This window comes from Chiroxiphia lanceolata, chromosome 10 (genome assembly GCF_009829145.1).
Source record: "Chiroxiphia lanceolata isolate bChiLan1 chromosome 10, bChiLan1.pri, whole genome shotgun sequence".
NCBI lineage: Eukaryota > Metazoa > Chordata > Aves > Passeriformes > Pipridae > Chiroxiphia > Chiroxiphia lanceolata.
The window spans coordinates 25,445,719-25,466,304 of record NC_045646.1 but is presented as its reverse complement, the minus strand read 5'-3'; the positions used below and the strand labels follow the sequence as shown (position 1 = coordinate 25,466,304).

General features: G+C 42.0%; 1 protein-coding gene across 1 annotated transcript in view; it reads right to left on the bottom strand.

The window, feature by feature from the left end:
- Nucleotides 1–20,586, bottom strand: part of YEATS2 (YEATS domain containing 2) — a 48,633-nt gene that overhangs the window by 4,655 nt on the left and 23,392 nt on the right. Inside the window, 17 exon segments of the mRNA XM_032697269.1 lie at nucleotides 47–120; nucleotides 1,523–1,597; nucleotides 2,719–2,945; nucleotides 4,299–4,500; nucleotides 5,401–5,480; nucleotides 6,513–6,586; nucleotides 7,806–7,917; nucleotides 8,933–9,031; nucleotides 9,273–9,404; nucleotides 12,008–12,206; nucleotides 12,982–13,155; nucleotides 13,875–14,030; nucleotides 14,350–14,468; nucleotides 15,684–15,845; nucleotides 16,613–16,871; nucleotides 18,061–18,231; nucleotides 19,264–19,371. Coding sequence (XP_032553160.1) covers nucleotides 47–120; nucleotides 1,523–1,597; nucleotides 2,719–2,945; nucleotides 4,299–4,500; nucleotides 5,401–5,480; nucleotides 6,513–6,586; nucleotides 7,806–7,917; nucleotides 8,933–9,031; nucleotides 9,273–9,404; nucleotides 12,008–12,206; nucleotides 12,982–13,155; nucleotides 13,875–14,030; nucleotides 14,350–14,468; nucleotides 15,684–15,845; nucleotides 16,613–16,871; nucleotides 18,061–18,231; nucleotides 19,264–19,371 — 2,423 coding nt within the window.

Sequence of the window (20,586 nt, the reverse complement as noted above, 5' to 3'; positions counted from 1 at the left end):
CCCTCAGTGCTGGTGTAAGTGGTCCCACAGAACCAAGTTGCTGTACCTGTTGTGAGGAGCTGTCTGATACGCCACAGCCAGCGCCTGCCGCAGGATATCACTCATGAGCTGTTCAGTGGCCTGCGAGAGGAGACAACATTAGGAGACAGCATTACAAAAAGAGTCAGGAAACTTGCTATTTGCTCGAGTATCAGTGTCAGAGCAGCAGAAATTTTAGCTTACTTCAAACCTCAATCAATCAGCAGAGGGCAGCTCAAAATGCCCAAGTGAGTTTAATTACTTCATATGTGTATATTTAACAAAAAGAAAGAGACCAAGAGACACCCAGGGTTTAGACTGTAACTGCCCAGCCTGGTTTCCCTCTGGACCTGCAGAGCAGTAAGCGCACAGCAGGGCGGATCCAATGTTCCAGAACCTGTGTTTCAAAGAGCATTTCAGGGCCCTTCCTCTCACACACCAGAGCTGGTTTTGTACATGGCAGACTGTAGATATTCTCCTGGGAACTGATACATGCTTGCCAACTACTCCTTGTGGTCAAGACACTGCCTCAGAAACCTTCTAGTCTGGGCAGCAAGAAGCCAGCAGGTGTATGCCCAACACTTGGCTTAACCAAGGTTCAGTCAAGTCATTAAGGCTCTTGTCTTTCTGTGCTGTGTCAAGACCAGAGCAGAGATTTCTGGGATATTCAGTCAGGAAAACTGGCATAACTCTACAATTGTAATGGAGCAACCTGATGGTTACAACCTGTGTCTACAAATGGATGTATCTCTACCAGATTTTAACTATGCTAAGTAACAGGGAGCACGGCACGGGCATGCACAGGAGTGCATGTGCCACCTGGAACCAATTAGCTTTTAAAAACTCACCTTCTAATAAGCAGCAGTCTGTAAAAAGAACCCCCAAAATCATCTTTGGCATGAAATGCAGCAGAGCGCTGCTAGAAATAATCTGTGTTAGCCTTCAGTCCAAACCCAAGAACTCCAGCTCCATGCTGTTCCAAGCTGGTACAAAACCATTTCTCTGTTCTTCCAAAAGCAATCACGATAGAGGAATGGTTTCTCACACAAGGCAGAATTGCTACTGTCTGCACGAATTCAGCAGTTTCCCAGCAGAGACAACACAAGCAAAGCACCCGAAAGGTGTTTAGGGAAAAATAGCTAACTTTGTATAAAATAATCAAGTCTTACACAACTCTGGCAGATTCACCCCCAGTTACGAAGGGAAGGACAAAGTAAGAGGTGTTTTCAAAATTACAGAATGAGTCAGTATCTTAGTGGCAGTGAGAATCTGCAAATCACTGTTCCCTGTCCGAGTCAACAAATCAGTTAGAAAGCTGGAAACACTCACAAAAGTGTATGACTCTTTGGGCAGATTTATACCTGCCCACATGTGTAGAAAGACAGACATCAGACCCTGATCTCCTAATTTGATAAATGGATATTAATAAAGATATTCCATTTTTTTCCTAATTCCTGAGTTAATACAATTACATTTAAGTCCTTAGTGTGAAATAATTTCTTACCTTTAAAATCATATCTTCTATTACTGATGCATAAACATTTTTTTGTACCTCAGCAGGTTGAAAAGAAATCCCTATCTATAAAATATGAGAGGAAAAAAAATTAGTACCTCAAATAACACAACTCACGCTGTACTACAGATTTGATGAGATTAACAGGAAAAAAAAATTACAAAGGGTAGTTAAAAAAGAAGCAGACACTGCAGAACTTCCAGGCAATATAATCTCAGGTTTCATTTAAAAAAAAATCTGGGGAAAATTAGTACAGCCTGCAGAAATGTCTCTAAAAGTCAGAAGAAACAAAAGCAGGTTTTAATGTTTGTTTCAGAAAGTTCACACAAAACCCAGGCTGTGTTGGGTATATTTGGTTTGAGAACAGTAGCTCTATTTTAAAACTGTACATATATTCAATCCATCTACTCATCTTCCCTGCACCCAACTGTGGCAACTGAAACCACTTTGAACAGTACTCCTGACACAAAAGTTCCACATCAAAAGAGTGTTTCATCCCTCAGTCCCACTCTCATTGTGTCTGTGCCTTTGTCACCTATGTAGCAAGAGCCTGGATACACTGCAGAGCCAAAGCTTTGTCCCTTGATGTCAGCATGTGAGGTGGAGACAGAGATCCTTTCTTTCTCCCACAGCTGCTGCACGCAAACCGCTCCTGCTGCTCCCGTCTCCACTGGTACAACGGTGAGCACTCTTTCCTACAAGCCAAGCCAGTCTTCTCTCTCTCCTCCCTGCTGCGGTGACAGAACACCTCCCTCTCCCTTTCTTTTGCCCTGATTTGAATGGGAGGAAGCAATCCAAGCAGTCGAGAAGTTTGCTGTGGCCTAATCTTTATCACAACCCCTTCTCAGGAGTTGCTATTACACAGCACTGGTCCAAGAAACAAGTCCAAATCTTTCACAGGAAAAATTCAGTGCTAGTGCTCCTCACTCCTCATTTATCCTTGCTTTTAGCCTTCCAAGACGATTTTTTTTCTGTACTACGCCTTGCAATACAGCCAGCTGGTACACTTCCCTTTCTCCTGACAGCAGTGGCAGCTGAGTGTCATGAGTCAGACGGTCCAATTTTTCCAGAGCATTTATAAAAACTTTCATTAAAAAATCCAGAGATGAAAAAAAGGCAACTAAATAAATGCAAGACCACAATTAGCTTAACAACAGTTCCAATTAGCTTTATGAGTCACTTATTACCTTCTCAGCAGTGTCCCTCACGAACTCCGATGCGGGCAAGGAAGCCATGTAGAACTTCATCTCTTCTTGTTTCTCCTCCTGTTCTTTCTTAATGTTTATTTTTAATGGTTCGCTAAAGTTGAGAATATCTACTTCCTCTTCGTGTTCTGGTTCTTGTTTCAGAAATTGCTGTAGTTCCTCTACTTTTCGGCACAGCTCCTCACCACTGCTGTAAGATGAAGGGCATTCTGAAAAAGAAGCAATCAATTAAACACATGATTATTTATAAAAAGCTGTTTATAAACAGATGCACACTCAAAACATGGTAAGAAATTAAGGTAATTGCAAGTTATTTTTGTAGTTCCTACCAAACACAAAGATGCACAGAAATGCAAACAATCACTGAGAGCATTCTAATTATATCTTTATGACACTTTGGTCCTCTCTCCCTCATGTGCTCCTACACCAATCAAGAAGGCTGCGTTTCAAACAAAACCAGGCTAATGTCAGTCTCCCAGACTTTCTCACAGAAGCTTTTTAGCAACTGGCAAACCAGTCTGATGCTCTTCAATTTGCTTGGAGAGGTGAAGTTTTTACTATGCAGGCATCATGTAACACTAAATCATCTTTCACATTCTGACAAGCATTATCATGATTTTTGAGAAAAAAAATCAGAAGACATTCACAGTGGAATGACAAAAGGGCAACCTCTTCTCTTCATGATCAACATGAGCCAGTAAAACCTTTAGTGGAAAACTATGCAATAAACTTCAAAGACAAAGAAAAATCTAGTGATTTAGCTAAAAATATTAAAAAGTAGATATTAGCCTTCCTTTCCACCTTCAACAACTGCAATGCAGGGCCAGATTTCGCAAAGTATAATCCATTCCATACACTTCTGTGAAATACCTAAAACCCCTGAATGATCAGAACAGAAAAACATTCAGCTTTGGGAGAGGGATTAGCTGAAGGTGAAAGGAGAGAGCTTAACTGTGAAGAATGGATGAAATTAAAGATGTACGTTTAATACATACTAAAATGAACTGTGGGGTCCCAGAGCTATGTCTACTGGAATAATGTAGCAGCTGTAATACAAAGCGGGATGCTTCACATAAGCCAATTCACCTCTCTTTTGGAGGTAAACTAACCCACACTGAGCTCCACACTGTCACTGCCAGGTTTGGGATTTTTGTTTTGTAGCTGAACTCATTCATACTGTTTTCACAGTAAGTCTTAACAGAGGCTAAAGCTTGCCCAAGGGCAGAAATGTCATTACTCCCTATGCTTACCTTTTGTATCCATTTATAAAAGATTATATTTGTGGAGCAAGAATTATCTTTCATGAGACTTATCCACTCTGGGTCTCCACAGGACCCAAAGCACAATAAAACCCAAGAGGCCCCAGAAAAACATCAGGACTAATATGGGCAAGGGACAGCCTCACTTGTAGGCCTGCCCTTACAATTTCCAACTTTGGTTATTCCAGAGCGAACCGAGTTCAGAACAAAGCAGCAGCACAGGTGTGCACATACACACAATCTCAAGGCATTTAATAAACGGTGTCTTTGGCAGAAAGGAGCTTCCTGTCCCTTCACACTCACCTGGCTCACTGTCTATCTGTGTCAGCACGTCTTCAATCGAGTCCTCGTCGTTCCGCAAGGCCTCAGGGTCCGGTGGAGTGTAGCCATGGCATCGACACCAGTGCACCACGTGCTTTGTTTTCAGAGGGGTAATATTGTGAAACCTGGGATGCCTCTCTACAATTTCCTGTAGGATCTTTCTCACTGTCATTGCTCGCTGCCACTGTGACAAACCGAAGGGAAAGCTTATCACACTGGCTAAAACATTTAAGGTTAGCCTACAGCCCAGAACAATAATCCAGGTTGCAAGGAGAAAAAAGGAACATGATTTTCTCAGAAGTCAGAATGACTTCTGACAGGTCATTTAAACTTTGCTTTATCATCCAAAGTAAGTCTCAAGAAAAGGGACATGCATTTACAGGGCCCTAGACAAATCTGTCTTGACTTGAAATGTCTCATCTCCCAAGTAACACCTAAGATGGCATAGTGCAAGAAATCCACTAGAGCAAATATGCTTCTTAAAATCTGATTACACTCTGCAATCATTGGCAACAGCAAAAGATCTAACCAATGTTAACATCTTCCCTGTAAAACCACACAAGATGACAAAGTTATAAAGAAATAGGGAGAAGCATAACCACAATACAAACAAGTCCAGGTTAACTATTTATCTTTGGTGAACTGACAATCTACTTCAGCACTAGCATTGTTTACAGCAGATCCCTCAATTCTCTTCCTACAGAAAGCAGACACAATCCCATAAAAAGGTAGACAAAGTCTTATAAAATTCCCATGACTGTAATATGCCACAGAGGAGTGATGAGGATAAAGTGTTAACAGGACAATTGGCAAAAATTTTGACTTTTAAAATGTTTCAAAACCATCTGATTTTGAATAACTTGAAAAATAACCTTCAGAATCCCTTCTGCTTGAGAAAGCCTCTGAACAATAAACAGGATCACTACCTGAACATAAGTCAGTGTCTCTTGCCATAAGGAATGCTGCCATTTAAAAGAACAGACTGATTCAGAAAACAAATCAGCCAACAAGAAGGCAGGCTCCATAATTCAGAAATCTTTCTTGTATTCCTAATGATTGCTTATGAAACACAGGAGAGGATTACCTCGGCTGCCCTCCTCTTCCCAATATTCCAGCTGTAATACTGTTCCACTGAACTGGCACAAAAAGAGCTTACGTCCTCACCTAAAAAACATGAAGTCAAAAACTGAATAAGGTTTTAGTAAGCAAGATGGATTCTGGGTTTGATGTTATTTAGCAGAAAGGAAAGGGAAATGTGTATCATGCTCACAGGCTCAATGACTAACTAATTCTTACAAATACTGTGCTTTCTCCAAGAGGGACTGACACTGTGGTGTTTGGATGCAAAACCAGCATCTGTCTTGATCATACACAGAAACACCTGTGGCTGTGGGCTGTTCTTCATTCAAAAACTGTATGATGTAGACCTGTAAGTCTGTCTTATTAATCAAAATCTCTTCCTTTGGAAAACTTTTTTTCCCCTCCAAACAAATTAAAATGTAAAAATAAAACAAGAGTGAAAAGGTTTTCTGGGAAAAGCATGACAGCTGTAAGTAATGGAAGCTTTACTGTGCCTCCCCACTCCTACTCTGCTGCCTGTGCTTGAGAGGGTCTGCCCTACCCAGCCTCTAGGACCATGTGTTCAAAGTGCATTAGTTAGCAGAGAAAGCTGACACATTTTCAGCTAAGTACATGAGCAAGAGGTGTGAAATAATAAAGTACCATATACAAATAAAATGTTTCTCTGCAGATCGCCACCTTTTGTTTAGAAAAAAACAAAACCCCCAATAACAAACACATTACAGTGTTGACCTATGTTATTGTACTTGTAAGCACTCTAAAATCCCAGCATTATATTTAAAAAATAAAAAAAAAAAAAAAAGAAAAAAGAGAAAAGCACATCCATTAAGGACAAACTAGGGAAAAGAAGACCTACTTGCAGCCACTATATGAAGAAATACAATCTATTTGTAACCAAAAACCAGATGCAAGTTATTAACGGCTGATAACAACGTATTTGGCTTTACTGGAAGAACCTAATTCTAAGCATCTTTAGAACAACCCCTGGAGAAAGCTCTCTGGGAGGATGGCTTAATTTCATTCCACCTTTTAAAAACTTCTATGGCTATAGAGTATGCAAAGCATTCTGTTGATACACTGAAAATAAGAAGCAAAGTCTTTTCATTTACTGCTTACTTTTTTCAGCAATTAATGGGACCTTCTTCACTATTGCTGTTAAAAGCTGCTGGACGTTCTCCAAATATTCTATGCTGCAAGGGATAAAAAGAATCACAATGAAGACTGCTGGAAGCAATGAATCAGCTGCAAAAGGTTTCAAAATCACTGCATGGTTTAAAGTCTTTAGCCCCAAGGCATCACAAATAGCAGTATGAGGATAAACTGTTATGCCCCAATCCAGGGAAGGTATTTCAAACAGCCCCTCCTCTTGCCAAAAAGTGTCCACATCTGAAGCTACGTTTTCAAGCTGAAGAAACTGAAGACAGGCTTGGAAGAAATCCCTGCATCAAGTGCAAGCTGCAATGCTACTTTAAGGGATAAGATGCACCTACTAGTGCAGGCTGTCCCAGTAGGAACACGGGATACTTCATGGGACACTTCATACTTACAGGAGTTTACTTTACCAGACGTACTCTATTTAACTGTCAGGAGCTGTATTTTCCAACAGTTATTTTTTAACTAAGATAATTTCCAGTGTGTAGTGACTTAAGATTTATTCCTCTCTCCTACACATACTCTCCATCAGGGTAATGTCTGCAGGGATATGTTGGGATTACAAAACTTTTCAAAACATGGAGATAGGAAAGTCAGCCACTGGAGGAATCAAGAGCAGAAGAAACATCCTACATACTGCAGGAAATATGCAAAGGAAATTCTGCAGACTGAGTTCTGGCAAAAAAACCCACTAATAAGCACTTGCAAGAGCATCACAAACAAGGCACCGGATTTCACAGTATCCAGTGAATAAATACTCATTACTATTTAATTCCAACTCTGAAGCAAGGCAGCCCTCATGCTAAGTAATTACAGAAGTACATGACCTTAACAAGACCAGAAAGACCAGAAGACAGACAGTTCTATTTATTTCAGATGCCTCTTTTTTGACCTGCATGTCACTGGGCAGTTCAGCCTTACTAAGGACACACAATAGCAATGGGAATTATCATCCAGAGGATGATAAAGAGGTTTTAGCAGCTTGTGATTTTAGCAAAGCCCAAAACAACTGCAAATACTCAATTTTTCCCCTTTCGTGAGCCTTACATAGAAATCCATTTACAAAGAAAATATTGCAACACTGTCTGAAACAAATGCCACTCAACAGGATTAGCACTGTTACAGCAGCGTATGGGATAGAAGATTTTATGATGTATTTCTAAGTCAAAAGTAACACACTGTATGCATCCCTAGAACCATCTCCATTCCCCTGGTATTTCAAAGATCAGAAATCCTTATAGAGAAATTAACAATTACTTGATAACGTAATTCCCAAGTTCAGAGCTCTCTTCTGTTTTCACTGCTGCTTGGTTTTCTTGGGTACCCACAGAACTGCAGCTCTGTCCAGTTGAATCAGGCTCCATCTTAACTTCAAAGAAACAGAACACATTTGAAGACAAAGTACCAGCCAGCTTGATAAACAGTGTCTTGTGAGACTCCAGGAAGACTAAGGGTCTTACATAACATCACTTCCTTTGTTGTTTGCATCTCGATTGCGAAGCATGAACAAATTTGACCTTCAATTCTCCTGAAAGAGAGCCACCATAACATGTTCCTCCCCCTCCCCCAAATCTCAACATGCTCACATCTCATCCTTTTAAGAAAATCTGCATAACCAATTGCTGCTGTTTTGCATATGACTGCCTGATCTAAACTGAACTGCTGCAAATGTACTTGGCCATTTTGTAAACAAAGAGCTGGATAGAAAGGTACTAAGTTTTAACCAGAAGTGACATCTCAAAGCAATAACTTTTTTGAAGACATCACTGATTCTGACATCTGAACTTTCTCACGTCTGGGACAGAACTTTGGCGAGACAGAAGCAGGGAGAGAGACGTGCCCAACCCAGAACATCCAGACAGTCTGGTCATGCTCCTGGGATGGAGAGACACAGGACAGTTCTGCTTGAACTGGACTCCAAGTGTCTTAGCTCTGCCCCACGCTTTATCCTGGGAGGTACTGAAAGTACATCTTCCCCCTCTGTGCACACAGACACATGCTGTCTGTATCTACTACTGCTGGAGAGCAACCTCCAGCACCGCCCACCACAGTCACTGTCTGAGGAACGCAGTCACTGCGACTGAACGCTTGCTGCTCTATGCAGTTCTGCAAATACGGATTGAAACTACAAGTGTTTAAGGTACTCATGGTAGCTTTCTAGGACATCCCCATTTCTCTCCGTACTTGTCTATGCTTTGGCATTTGTTGAGGGGGAATCAATGTGATTTCCTAGTCCCCAGGTGCCATTTTAACTTGATTTAAACCCTATTAACAATGGAAATAAAGGAACCCACAGTCAGAGTCTACTTTCATAGTCAGGCCACTTGCATAAAGCAGCACCAGCTTATTTCTACTACTTATCTTACTGAGAAATTCCTTGTTACCTTTAGTGATGGATACTGTAGAGGGACTAGGGGCAGTCATACTTGCTGCTGTAACAGCTGAAACTGCTGAAACTTTGCTGGTAGAAAGTGACTGTAAAACTGGAGATGAAAAGAAAAACAAGGGGGCAACAAAGAAGAAAAAAAATCAAATTTCATACACTGACAAATAACCATGTTCAGAAGCAACACAATGTTTTTGCAGCACAAAGTTTAGGGATGAATTCCTTGCTACATTTTCTTCTATCTCTACTTCGGACCATGTGTTCCAACAGTGACCAAGTGCTCTTCTGTGTCAAAGGGGATTTTCAAACACCATCTGTCATCCTCCTCTGCCCTTTACCTTTGTTCATAGGCATGAGTATTGTCTGAACACCTCCAGAAGCTGTGTTTACACCGAGCTGTTTAAGCTGGCTGGGAACTGTCAGAACAGCCTGCTGTGGACTAGACTGATTTGAGTGGATTTTTAGCAACCCTGCAAGAAGAACGGAAGACAAAATGTTAAATAAAACACACCAGTTAGTTTATCTCCAGCTACTTCTCTCCCTTTCTGCTTGAGCCAGGATGGCATGTAAGCGAGCACTGCCATCCTCTTAACAAGCCACAGTTCCGTGAACTGTCAGGACAAGTTTTTACTGACACAAATGATGGTTGAAACACTGGAGTGCTGCACCAGTGTGCACAATATTACATGCTGCACAGCACTCTGACAGTTGTAAAGCAAGTCTCCTAATTGCCTAAGGAATCTTAAGCAAAATTGATGTAACACAAACCTTTCCACTGAAGCAGGCTCAGCACAGAGTAAAACACTCTTGTCAGAACCAGACCTTGTGCTCAAGGGTCTGGTAAGCCAGTGAACTACAGCTCTGTTGTACTCACACAGCCACTCCCATGGAGGTGTCCCAGTGCTGCAGCATCCACTGCAGTCAGCAGGGCACAATCAACCATGTTCCAACAAAGTGACAAGCCCAAGGCGGCTGTGCAGCAAGTCTCACGAAGGACGTACCTGAACTGAGTGTTCTGTGTCTTTCTCTAACGTGCACTGAATACATCCACAAGGATGGCTTATCAGGCTAGGAAGTACATTAAAGTGGGGACTGAACTAAATCCCTGATTTAAGTCAAGGCCAAAAGAACAAGTAGAACAACCAGATATTAACAGCACTATCAGTGGCAGCACTCTGTAACTGTCGGTGGAAATCAGCACAGCTCCAAGTGGTGCCACAGTCCCATGGGTGCCACAGTCCCAGCACCTATCAGCTCTCTCTCCTCCACAACGTGTCATCTCCTTGTGATGACATCCCAAGCCACTACAGCTAACATTAACTCTGTGATTTGGGCCTATGCCATCCTTTTTACTGGTAAACCAGCTATTTTCCATGTAATTGTATTCAACCTATAGCTAACTTTTCTTCAGATTGGGGAAGTTCATAGCTTTTTATTTTAAAACATTAACAACAATGGATTCCTTAGCTTCATGATGGCAATTTTATACTCATGTTTTGTTTTGAGATAAAGTTCCTTTCTCTTTATATTTTTTTATTACTGTTTAAGAAACATAGCTGCCTTCCAAGTACTAGATATGCAAAGTCTGGTGAAGATGTCTCCTGGTTTTAAAAGATGCCCAGCATTGGTAAGTTAGGCTTTCACCTCCAGGCAAGAAGACTCACCTGGTATTACCATTCCTTTGTGTGTGACATACTGATGTGTCAGGTTTAGATGGCAAGGGCCCCCACAGCAAAGCCAGTGACAGAGACCTTTGAACTACTATCACCTGATGGGTGAGAGACATTGCTTGTTGCAAAACAAGGGAATATTGAGATTCTTTTCAAAAAGTTACCTTTAAAACATCAACGCTCAGAATTTTAACAGTTTTGTTTGGGGATTTTGTTTGTTTGTTAATACATTGAAATAACATGTTTTATAGCCACTGGTTCTTCTGCGATTCTTGAAGGAGTTTTTCACGATGAAGTCAGTGCCTCAGGTTACAAAAAAAAACCTAAACCAAACCCAAATCTAGATAGCATTCTCACACCTAAATGGGAATTTTAATCTGAAAGCTATTTATTAAGGCATATTTCCTACCAAAAAAAAGAAAAAAAAGACACCCTTGCGGCTTTCTTTGCAAAGAGAAAAATACTCAACTGCCTCTTGCAGGATTGTGTCAGTCTTAGCAGTCTATGCTGCTTATTTTCAAGTTCTGCGTAAAACACAGTCATAAAAATGGAGAACTTTGGAAGACTGAGTACAGACGAAACAAGAAGAGCTGCTTCAAAAAGACACTGTCAGATGAGCTCAGTGTCACTTATTTTCTCTTTTCTCTATTTTTACTCCACTTTCACTTCACAAAAAACCATTTCAAGTGAACAGAACATGCCAGCGGGTGAGTTAATCTAAATGAAAATCTCCAATTTTTACCCATAACACTCAAACGTGCTGTATTTACTCTCCCTCACACAAAAGATACTGGAATACAATAAAACTGAATAAGGAGAACTGCCCTTCACATAAGGGCAAGTCCATCTTTATTACCTCAAAACATCCCAGATCCAGCCTACTTCACTGTACTTAATGGATTTTGACTTCAAAGCCTTCAGTTCCCTCTAATCAACATCTCTCTCCTTTCCAAGCCAAACAGAGCAGATACGAAGCCTCAGAGACAGATTCTGCTCATGCAAGTTCTCTGAGTACAGTGGAGTTCCACTCTCACAAACTAATCAAGTCTGTAGTAGTGCTGGTACCTCAATAGTTTCCACATTCAGTGACACACTGTACTTCTGAACAGGCACAATGCATCGTCTAGTGGGAACCTGGCAGTAAAACTAAAATCCCTCTCCAATACCAAAGGGCAACTTGTGCTATTATTTGTAATAGATACAGTCAATGCCAAAAGGGTGCCAAATTAATTACACATTTCATTGGTTAAGCCAAAAGTTATGCTTGTAAGATGTTTTAGAAAGCATGACTTTACTTTTACACAGTCATAAATGCAGGTGACTATATTCTTCCACTTATAGTGAAGACGTCTAAAGAACCCACACCTGGGTCCTAACTTTCTCTAGGAAAAGAAATTTAGTACCTGACACTGTAGCTTTTCCCGTCATAGGCGTTGCAGTAGTCATCAAGGAAGCAACACTTACAACAGTGGAAGTCGCAGTCTTATTCACTACTGATGAAGTAGACTGGCTCTGGCTTACACAGATTTGGTGTTGCTGTCCAGATGTCTTTGTTGCAGGAGTTCCAGGAGATGATGAACTGGAACCTGCATTATCTGTTTGCTGCATAAGAGGCAAGGAGGGATAACAAATTCCTTTTCATGTCATAGATGATTCAACAATTAAACACAAAGAGGTAATATCTAGAAGTAGCAAAACCAAGTATTCATCTACCATTCGCTAAGAAGCAAGAAGTTCTCGAGTTCATGTCCAAAAACCCCCACACAATGATGGCACATACAGAATGGAGGCTGTGACAACATGGTGTCAATCTCCACTTGTTTAATCTTTGCCTCCCACAGGTAATAGCAGTGGGGAAGCAAAGATTAGGGGCTAATGGAAAGAAGTAGGCTTGGGGAACCCTCAGAGGGAATTACTTTGTTTGGCTGTCTCCTCCCCACCCCATGAACTGCAACTCCACTCCAGGTGGACAACCTGTATCAACTGGATATGTGGCTCCATCCACACACAGGAGCATTCACTCCAGGAATACCAATGTTTTGCTTCCCACCTCCCTCTATGCCAAACCACCTCCTTCCAAGGCTGCAGTGCCACAGCTCCCCTGGGGTGGAGAGCAGTGACATCCTCTGAACACAGCCAGGACCAGGGAGCACAAACTCAGGCTGCTGCTGGCCTCTGAAACCTGTGACAGCACTGTGGAGGAGCTGTGATCTCAGGAGTATTTGTAGTCTGGTTACTACAAATAGGAGCAGACCCACCAGAAAGCTGACTGGGAAGGACACCAACAGTGGAAAAAAGCAGTCCAAGTCCTTTCCTGGGACTGTAGTGGCTGGAGTACAAACTCTGCATTACAGAATACTGCAAGGTTGTTTCTCACCTGGGTGACACCATTCGTGGGAAGGGCCACGGCAGGAGCAGCAGTTGTGGTGATAACACCTCCTGATACTCTCAGCACAGTGGTGCCAGGTTTGGAGAGCTGGGATGAGGCAGGTATTGATTTTATAGATCCATCTGATATTTTCACCAGTGACGTCTGTCCACTGGATGAAGCCTTGGAGAAAGAATGCAAATTAAGGAAAGAAGTCTATTTGTTTGGGTTTTAAATGACTTTAAAAACCGACTCAAAAGGTAAAAACAACAAAATGAAAAAGACAAACACTTTTTATATTACTAGCAAATATTTTCAAAATACTTTTGGAAAAATCAAATTCTGGCAATAATAGCTGGAACAAAATTATCACCTTAGAAATCAACTTTATTAAACTGTTGACTTTGCAAATATATGCCTATCAATTTTGAATTTTGGATAATCAATTACAGGTACTCTTGAGGAGTTTGAATTTCATAGGGACGACCTGGTAGTTCTTAGAAAAGGAAAGGTAGTTTTTTTAAAAAAGCGATACTAAACCCAAAGATTTTTAACAGCTTTAGCAGGTGACCCATTTGTAAGGTTCAAATATTTAGACAGTTTTGCACCTGACACTGTTCAGTTTTCCAATTCCATTTCACTAAGAAATCCCAGAGCTCATTTACAAACTAAGCTTACACCGCTTGGAAGTTGACCCCCTCTGAGAAGAGAAAGCAAGCTGGAAATCTGTAGTATGATATGCTTTCCTCATCATAGGAGAGCCAGCATCATAACTGTACAAAAAAGCACATCAAACCAAGCAATTATGAAAGGAAAAGCTCTCAGTGTGTGGCCTGTGGTTCCTATACTTTATCTGACAAAACACTAACTGGTAAGAAAGAACCACATCATTTGCACATTACCTGTGTAAACAGAGCTGTTTTCTGTCCAGTTATCACTTTTAGGGCTTGTCCTTGTGTGGAAGATGCTCCAACTCCTACACTGCCCTGAACAACTGATGCTGGAGTGAGCTGCTTCCCAGAACTCTGAGGCGAAGGCTGGCCAACCAGAAAGGTGCCCTGATCCAGAAAATAAGTTAGGGAGGTCAGCACTTTGAAACTCACTTAAGAGTCAAGAGAAACACAGGATAAAAGCCTGTGGATATAATGCAACAACATTTCATCTTCTGAAGCAAAGTACTGCTAAATACAGTGGACGCTTCTGCACTACAAGCTGGACACAGCCTTCTTGCTACAGAACACTTTCTGATGGAAGCAGATGGGGAGAAAAGGTAACAGATCTAGGCACATAGTCCAAGAATGTTTTGTGCACTACAGAACCACAGGACATCCACCACTGCAGTCAATGTGCTTCAACTGAAATGCTTATGACACTGACCTGGGGTGTCTGCTTCAGGATGTAGGATGTGTAGGTGAGGTGCTGTGACAGGTTACTGCTTGTGCTTTGGGTTCCTCCTCCTCCTCCTCCACTACTTGTAGAAGATCCAGACTGAAGACCTGTAACCAGAGGAAAAGGCTTGACCCTCTGGTAATCAGTGTCAGCTGCTAAAGCATCCCTGTACACACAGTACTTGAAAACACCTGGCAAGGCATTTGGTGCCACATGTTTTGCAGGCAAGGAACATTATAACCCAGTACAGAAACAGTTTAGATGTGCTTGCTTTGCTCTCTTACAGCTCAGCAAACACTATGAACAAAAGGAGCTATGAGGGGAATAAGGAGGGCTGGTGGGCAAGCAAACTTTATCAAATGAAAACGCTATCCAACAGATAACCAGTCTTTTCATCACTCTTTTGCAGGTTATGAATCTGCAGCAAAAGCCCTAAAAATATTCTGAATCCCACTGGCTTCTTAATTTTACTTTCATTGGCTGTTTCAGTGCAATTTTGTTAACAGAATAATGGATACCAAGCAGTAATTTGCAGTGGCACTTTGATATTGCTCTGCCTCCAGAAGGAACAAGCTGAACAGTGACTTTTCTTCAGTCTCTCAGTAAGAAATAAGGGTAAAAAAATACTCATGGCTCTGTCACAAAAATCACAAGTATCTGATCTTCCACAATGCCTGTGAGATTTTCAAAGCTGGACTAACCCAGCTGCCTCTCTAAATCTCAACCAAAGAGGTTCTCACCACAAGCCCAAAAATACCTTCAGAAAGAGTATCTGCTTCTTCAGTGACACGTACTCTATTGCTGGGTTGCTGATACATATTACACTGAACAATACTTCAGGGAGGTCAAATCAGAGCTGGGAGAAAAAGTTTACACCCAATCCATCTCTCATCCCAAACCAAGTCTCAAAAATGGCATTGAGGAGAAGGTTCATGACCAATCTTTTCATCTACAGAGTCCAAAGCCTGAAGCTTTCCTTCCCTACAGCAACAGCACATTATAAACAAAGCACTGCCCTTCAGAACTGTCTTAGCATGTTTTTCTCCAAGTATTTCACAGAGAGTTTGATTCACAAGCCTATTAACAAAAAAACTGTTTCTTCTGCTTGAGAGCACAGCATGAAAAGTAGTTTCATTGAAACTAAAGCCACTCGTGAGGTCTCAGCCTTAAAAGCACCTCATATGGGTTTGTTCGTGCACAAAGAAATCCCATCTCATTACTGACTTCCACAGCACCAGGATGCTTCATAGCAAAAATGCCAAACATATTAATTATGCAGTGATTACATTATTTAACTCATTAAATTTCCCTGCAAGACTAACTAGCATTATTTGTGGCTCGCAGGATGGCTCCTTGGGGTATCAGAAGCAGTTTTCCTTTCCCGGAAGGATTCTTGCTGTTGGTGGTGAGATACAGCTTGGTGCCTGGTGGTAAGTTTGCCAAGTTGGCCAGGTTGGTGGCTGGTAACTGCAGCGTAGCCATCACTAGAGAGAAAGAATAAAAGAAATAAAACTGCTGCTTGCAGAAAGTAGGAAGCATTGAAATCTGCACAGGATGAAAGTACTCGGAGTGACATGCAGCTAGCCTTCAATAATCCCTACTTAGCTGGCCTAACCTCAGATTAACTCCACCACTGATGCACAGAGAGTTTTTTTAATAGGTCTGGAAAAAAAAATCTCTCTGTGTGCAGTGCCACTTATGGCTGCAGGCCAAAGCAGCACAGCTATGGGGTCTACAGCCCCAGGCACCACACCTCTCTGACAGTCCAGAGGCCCAAGCTGGCGTGCTCAGCTAGAGCCAGCTGTGTGCAGACACAGGCAGGGTGCTTCTGCCCATATTCCTGTACCTGTAAGCACTGCGCTGGACGTGAAAATGCAATAGGGACAGTCTGGCTCTTGTTGGTTGGATTTATGGGGAGCCCTTTGAGCAGCTAAGGACCATAATGCCAGGCAAAAATGTAAGATCTGACTCCATGAAAGTCTACCAGGTCTCCAGCACATTCCCCAGCATATCTATCTGATCTCCACTCACAGAGCACTGCATGTTTTAAAGCACTTGTGCTCCCTCTTCCCAATTACAGATAATAAGTTAACATTTTCTTTAATCTCAGTCAGCCTGAACTTTCCTACAGAGCTCTGTACTCATTTTGAAGTTTTTCAACCACACACAGTTATGTTGCAGCTGAATAAATCATTACAGACCCTCAAAGCCTACCCATCATGAGCTATTAAAAGGAGTAAAATTACTCTACCTGAGCCTTGAGATGTACTTTTCTGAGCACCTGTGGAAGAAACCTGTGCCTTTGTTATAGTCTGCACAGGCTGAGCAACAATTGTCCCTCCACCTCCACTCACGATGGCTTTGGCTACACCTTGAGTCACAACCTGCTTCGAACCAACAGCCTTTGCTACTGAAGAGCCAGACTTTGCCACAAGGATCTGGCCACCACTTATAGCCACCGCTTGTTTCACCGTCGACTGTAATGCAGAACCAACCGGGACACCAACCACCTGCAACAAATAAGGGTTGGATGATGCACTGCTGGCATGTTAATCCTGGTGCACGACCTCCGTCTCCAGATATTTCAGGACACTTCATACATGTCTGGTCATGTACAGAAGCGCTTCATTCAGAAACAAAATTAAATCGGCAAGAGGCCAATCCCAAGTAAAACGATAAACTCCTATACACAATCAGGATTTCAGAGCACCCACAAAAGATTAAGTTTATTCAAATTACAGGGCACTTCCTTTTTTTCTGATACATAAGGAATGGCTTAGTTCCAGCTGAAGATAAAGCTTGCCTTGGCGAATTACAGAGATGCAGAAATTCAGTTTCAACATGTTCATGGGAACAGATGCCCTGGGAAAAGTAAGGTCTCAAAGCAGAATCCACAAAGTGCTTCAATTTTTTGTGTTGACAGTAACTGCAGGGAAACATGAGTTTGCATACCTGCTCAAACAGGCAAAAAAGACAGTAAAAAGGACAATGAACTGTTGCAAATGCAAATAAGTATTTACTTATGCAAATGTGAAAGTTCTGTATGTAATCTTTCATTCTTGGCACATCATTTGACTCTATCCACAATGGAAGTAGGCAAGAATAGAGACAATTTCTGACACATCTGTCATCTTGTCACCGCAGTGAGCCTTCTCAGAAGCTGTGTCACTCCTGACGTAGCAGGACTGCACCGGCACGACTCCTACAATAAAACACCTGAGTTGCCTCTCAAGTAGAATCAGTCCTACTTGACTGATTTCACCTAATGCTAGTTCTGGCTCAGTCTCCACCTTGCTCCCTATTTGTCCTGTTCTCTTGTGTTGCAGGCCTGCACTCCTAGGAAAGAGAATTGACCTTCTCTTCCAAAAAGACCTGGATGAGTTTCAACAAGACCTGATGATGGTAGTCAGCTTTCTGGGCTAACAGTTCAAAAGCACCTCTGCCACACTGTTGCAGCGGGTTGGACAGAAGCGGGAGATGTCCCTGTACGCAACAAAATGCAATAGTGCAGGCCCAGCCTGCTCCCTTCCCAAGAACTACATGGAAGTACAATACCAGCCACTCTTGTGCACACAGGGAAACCAATTAACCATGGTGCTGCCAAAAGAAGCAACCTGAACCCCCTGGGAGAAGCACCAAGTGTTGCAATAAAACCACAAGACAGAGAGCTTACTCCAGAGACGCCCAAGTGCCTCATACCTTAGACTGTACTGTCCCCTCGCTCGTGCTCACAACTGGCTTCTGTGGAGACAAGGCCAGCATGTGGCTGCCCTTGACTGTGACGTACTGTGGCACCGAAGGCTGCGCCGCGCCTGCCCCCGGGACCTGCGGCTGCTGTGGCAGCTCTCCTGGCTCCTGCTTTATTATCACCTGGTAAACAGGAAGAAATAGCAGTAAGAAAAGCAAACACCTTAAATCTGGGACAGCCTGTCGGCAGGGAAGGGCAGGCAACAGTCGTGGTTCTCACCACCACGCGACTCTAACTCAGGTTGCTCCCAACACACAAGTGTGTGGGGTGGTGTCTGTACTTACAAAACATCCCACATTTGAGACATGCTCATAGAAATCAGGGAATTGCTAGTAATATTACAACTACTAGTCATACTGACAAGGGACTTGGCCAGACCTGACTTCTTCAGATCCTGCATCTCAGCATGAAACAACACCACATTAAAGTTTCAAATTTATAAGCAACTTCCTGTTCAGAGCATGTTCTGAACCTGAATTTTTTATTTCTATCCTGCAAAATTACAACTGATATAATAGCTTATAGGTATTGTAATCATTATAGCTGACGTTATTATCTTGTGTATGTGTTGTATGTTTCTCTGGGATAGGCCCTACATCTAATCCCTAAGGACAGCAACTGAAATAAGGATGCTTTGTGGGGGGGAGGTTTGTGTTAGACTGCTGCAGGTACTGTAAGTGGTAGGAAACATTCTTCCACCTTTTACTTGGATCACCTAATATTGCCAGAAACAAGTTTAAATTCTAGAGATTAGCATTTAAGGAAACATAATCAGAAGTGGCAATGTCTGAGATTTAGAAATCACTGTACCATTTTTTAAGAAGCTTCTGACAGATCTACCACAGTTTACTTTTACCATATCCTACCAAAATAGCTTTTAAAATATCAGCCTCGATACAACAGTAATTCAAAGGAAAAACAGACAAGATGAAAGAGGTAATAAAAGGAAAGATCACAGGTACAGCAGAGTTACAGGGAAAGAAAAGAATACAAGACAAGACACATTTCTGAAAGGTGCTAGAGAGCTCTTGTCAGCAAGATACATTGGTTCCAGTAAGTTCTACAGGCACTGGAGTTACATGATCAAGTGCACAAGTCAGGCATGAAATGACACTATTAGGTTCCTTGCCCAGCATAAAAGCCAGGAGAAATACCTTTGTAAAAGCTCCAAGTCCTCCAGTGACCGATTTGGGGCTTTGCACCTTGGAATGACTCCCAATGGGACAAAGGGGTGGCATCGTGGCAAAAAGAGAATCCTCCTGCTGTGAATAGGAAGACATGGTGCAAAAATCAGTGGAATACAAGAAATAAAACAACTGACTGCTAATAAAGGGCAGCGTGGACCATATAGGTAGGCCAAATTACCTGTGCAAATCAGATATTTCCAAAATCAGTCAACACTTAAGTAAAAGGAGTCTAATTTACTTAACACAACCTACAAAGCAAATTTTATTTGGAAAGTTACATCTCCAACAGCAGTAACTGTTTCTTATCATATCACACACAGGCAAAAGGAATATACTTGTTTTCAGATCAGCTTTTAATATGTTTTATGTAAAACTAAAGTAGGCTTAAGGGGGATCTTTACAATGCATATAAATACCAGATGAGAAGGGTAATGAAGGTCAAGCCAATCACACCTCAGTGGTATCCTGTGAAAGGACTGAGTCAATGGGCACAAACTGAAATACAGGAAATTATAAGAAAAATGTTTGTTGTTGTTGATGCTGATCAAACAAAGGAACAGGCTGCCCAGAGAGGCTGTGGACTCTCCAGCTCTGGAGATACTCAAAACTCAACTGGACATGTTCTCAAGCAACCTGCTCTATCTGACATTGCTTTTAGCAGGGGAGTTGGACTGGATGGTCTCCAGAGATCCCTGCCAACCTCAGTCGTTCTGTGATTCCATACACAATCTCGGAGGGAAGACAGTGCAAGAAGAAACAGTTATGGAGGGGAAAAATAGTTTCTCAGATGAATTTAGTGCTCTCCTCTAACTGGAACAATGCAATGGCACATGGTCTTCCTGGAAACTACAAAGCTGTATAACTAATAGAGTAAAAAAAAAAAAAAAAACACAAACCCCAAAAACATTTCCACACTTGCAAAATCATGCACGTGGCATTTCTGGATCTGAGGCTGGTAGAGAAGTCAAATGCATTAGAGGAAGTTGTTACAACCAATGTGAACTCCAAAGCCATGGTTTCATAATCATTTGGCCCATCCTTGGGTTGGACCATGATCAGAAATCAAGCTCTCAGACTCCAATCTAATACTCTTGACATCTTCCTGTACTGACACATGTGGCTGAAAACATACTAGTTTTCAAGCAGACTTGCTGGTCTGCTCTGGTTCTCCACATCCCATTTGCTACCAGTTGTGCACAATTGTAGCAAAACAGAGGGGAGCTTGTGAAGACAAGGCTAGAGCATAACCAGTCCTCCCAACAGCAGCTTGCATACCAGGCATTTAGAGCG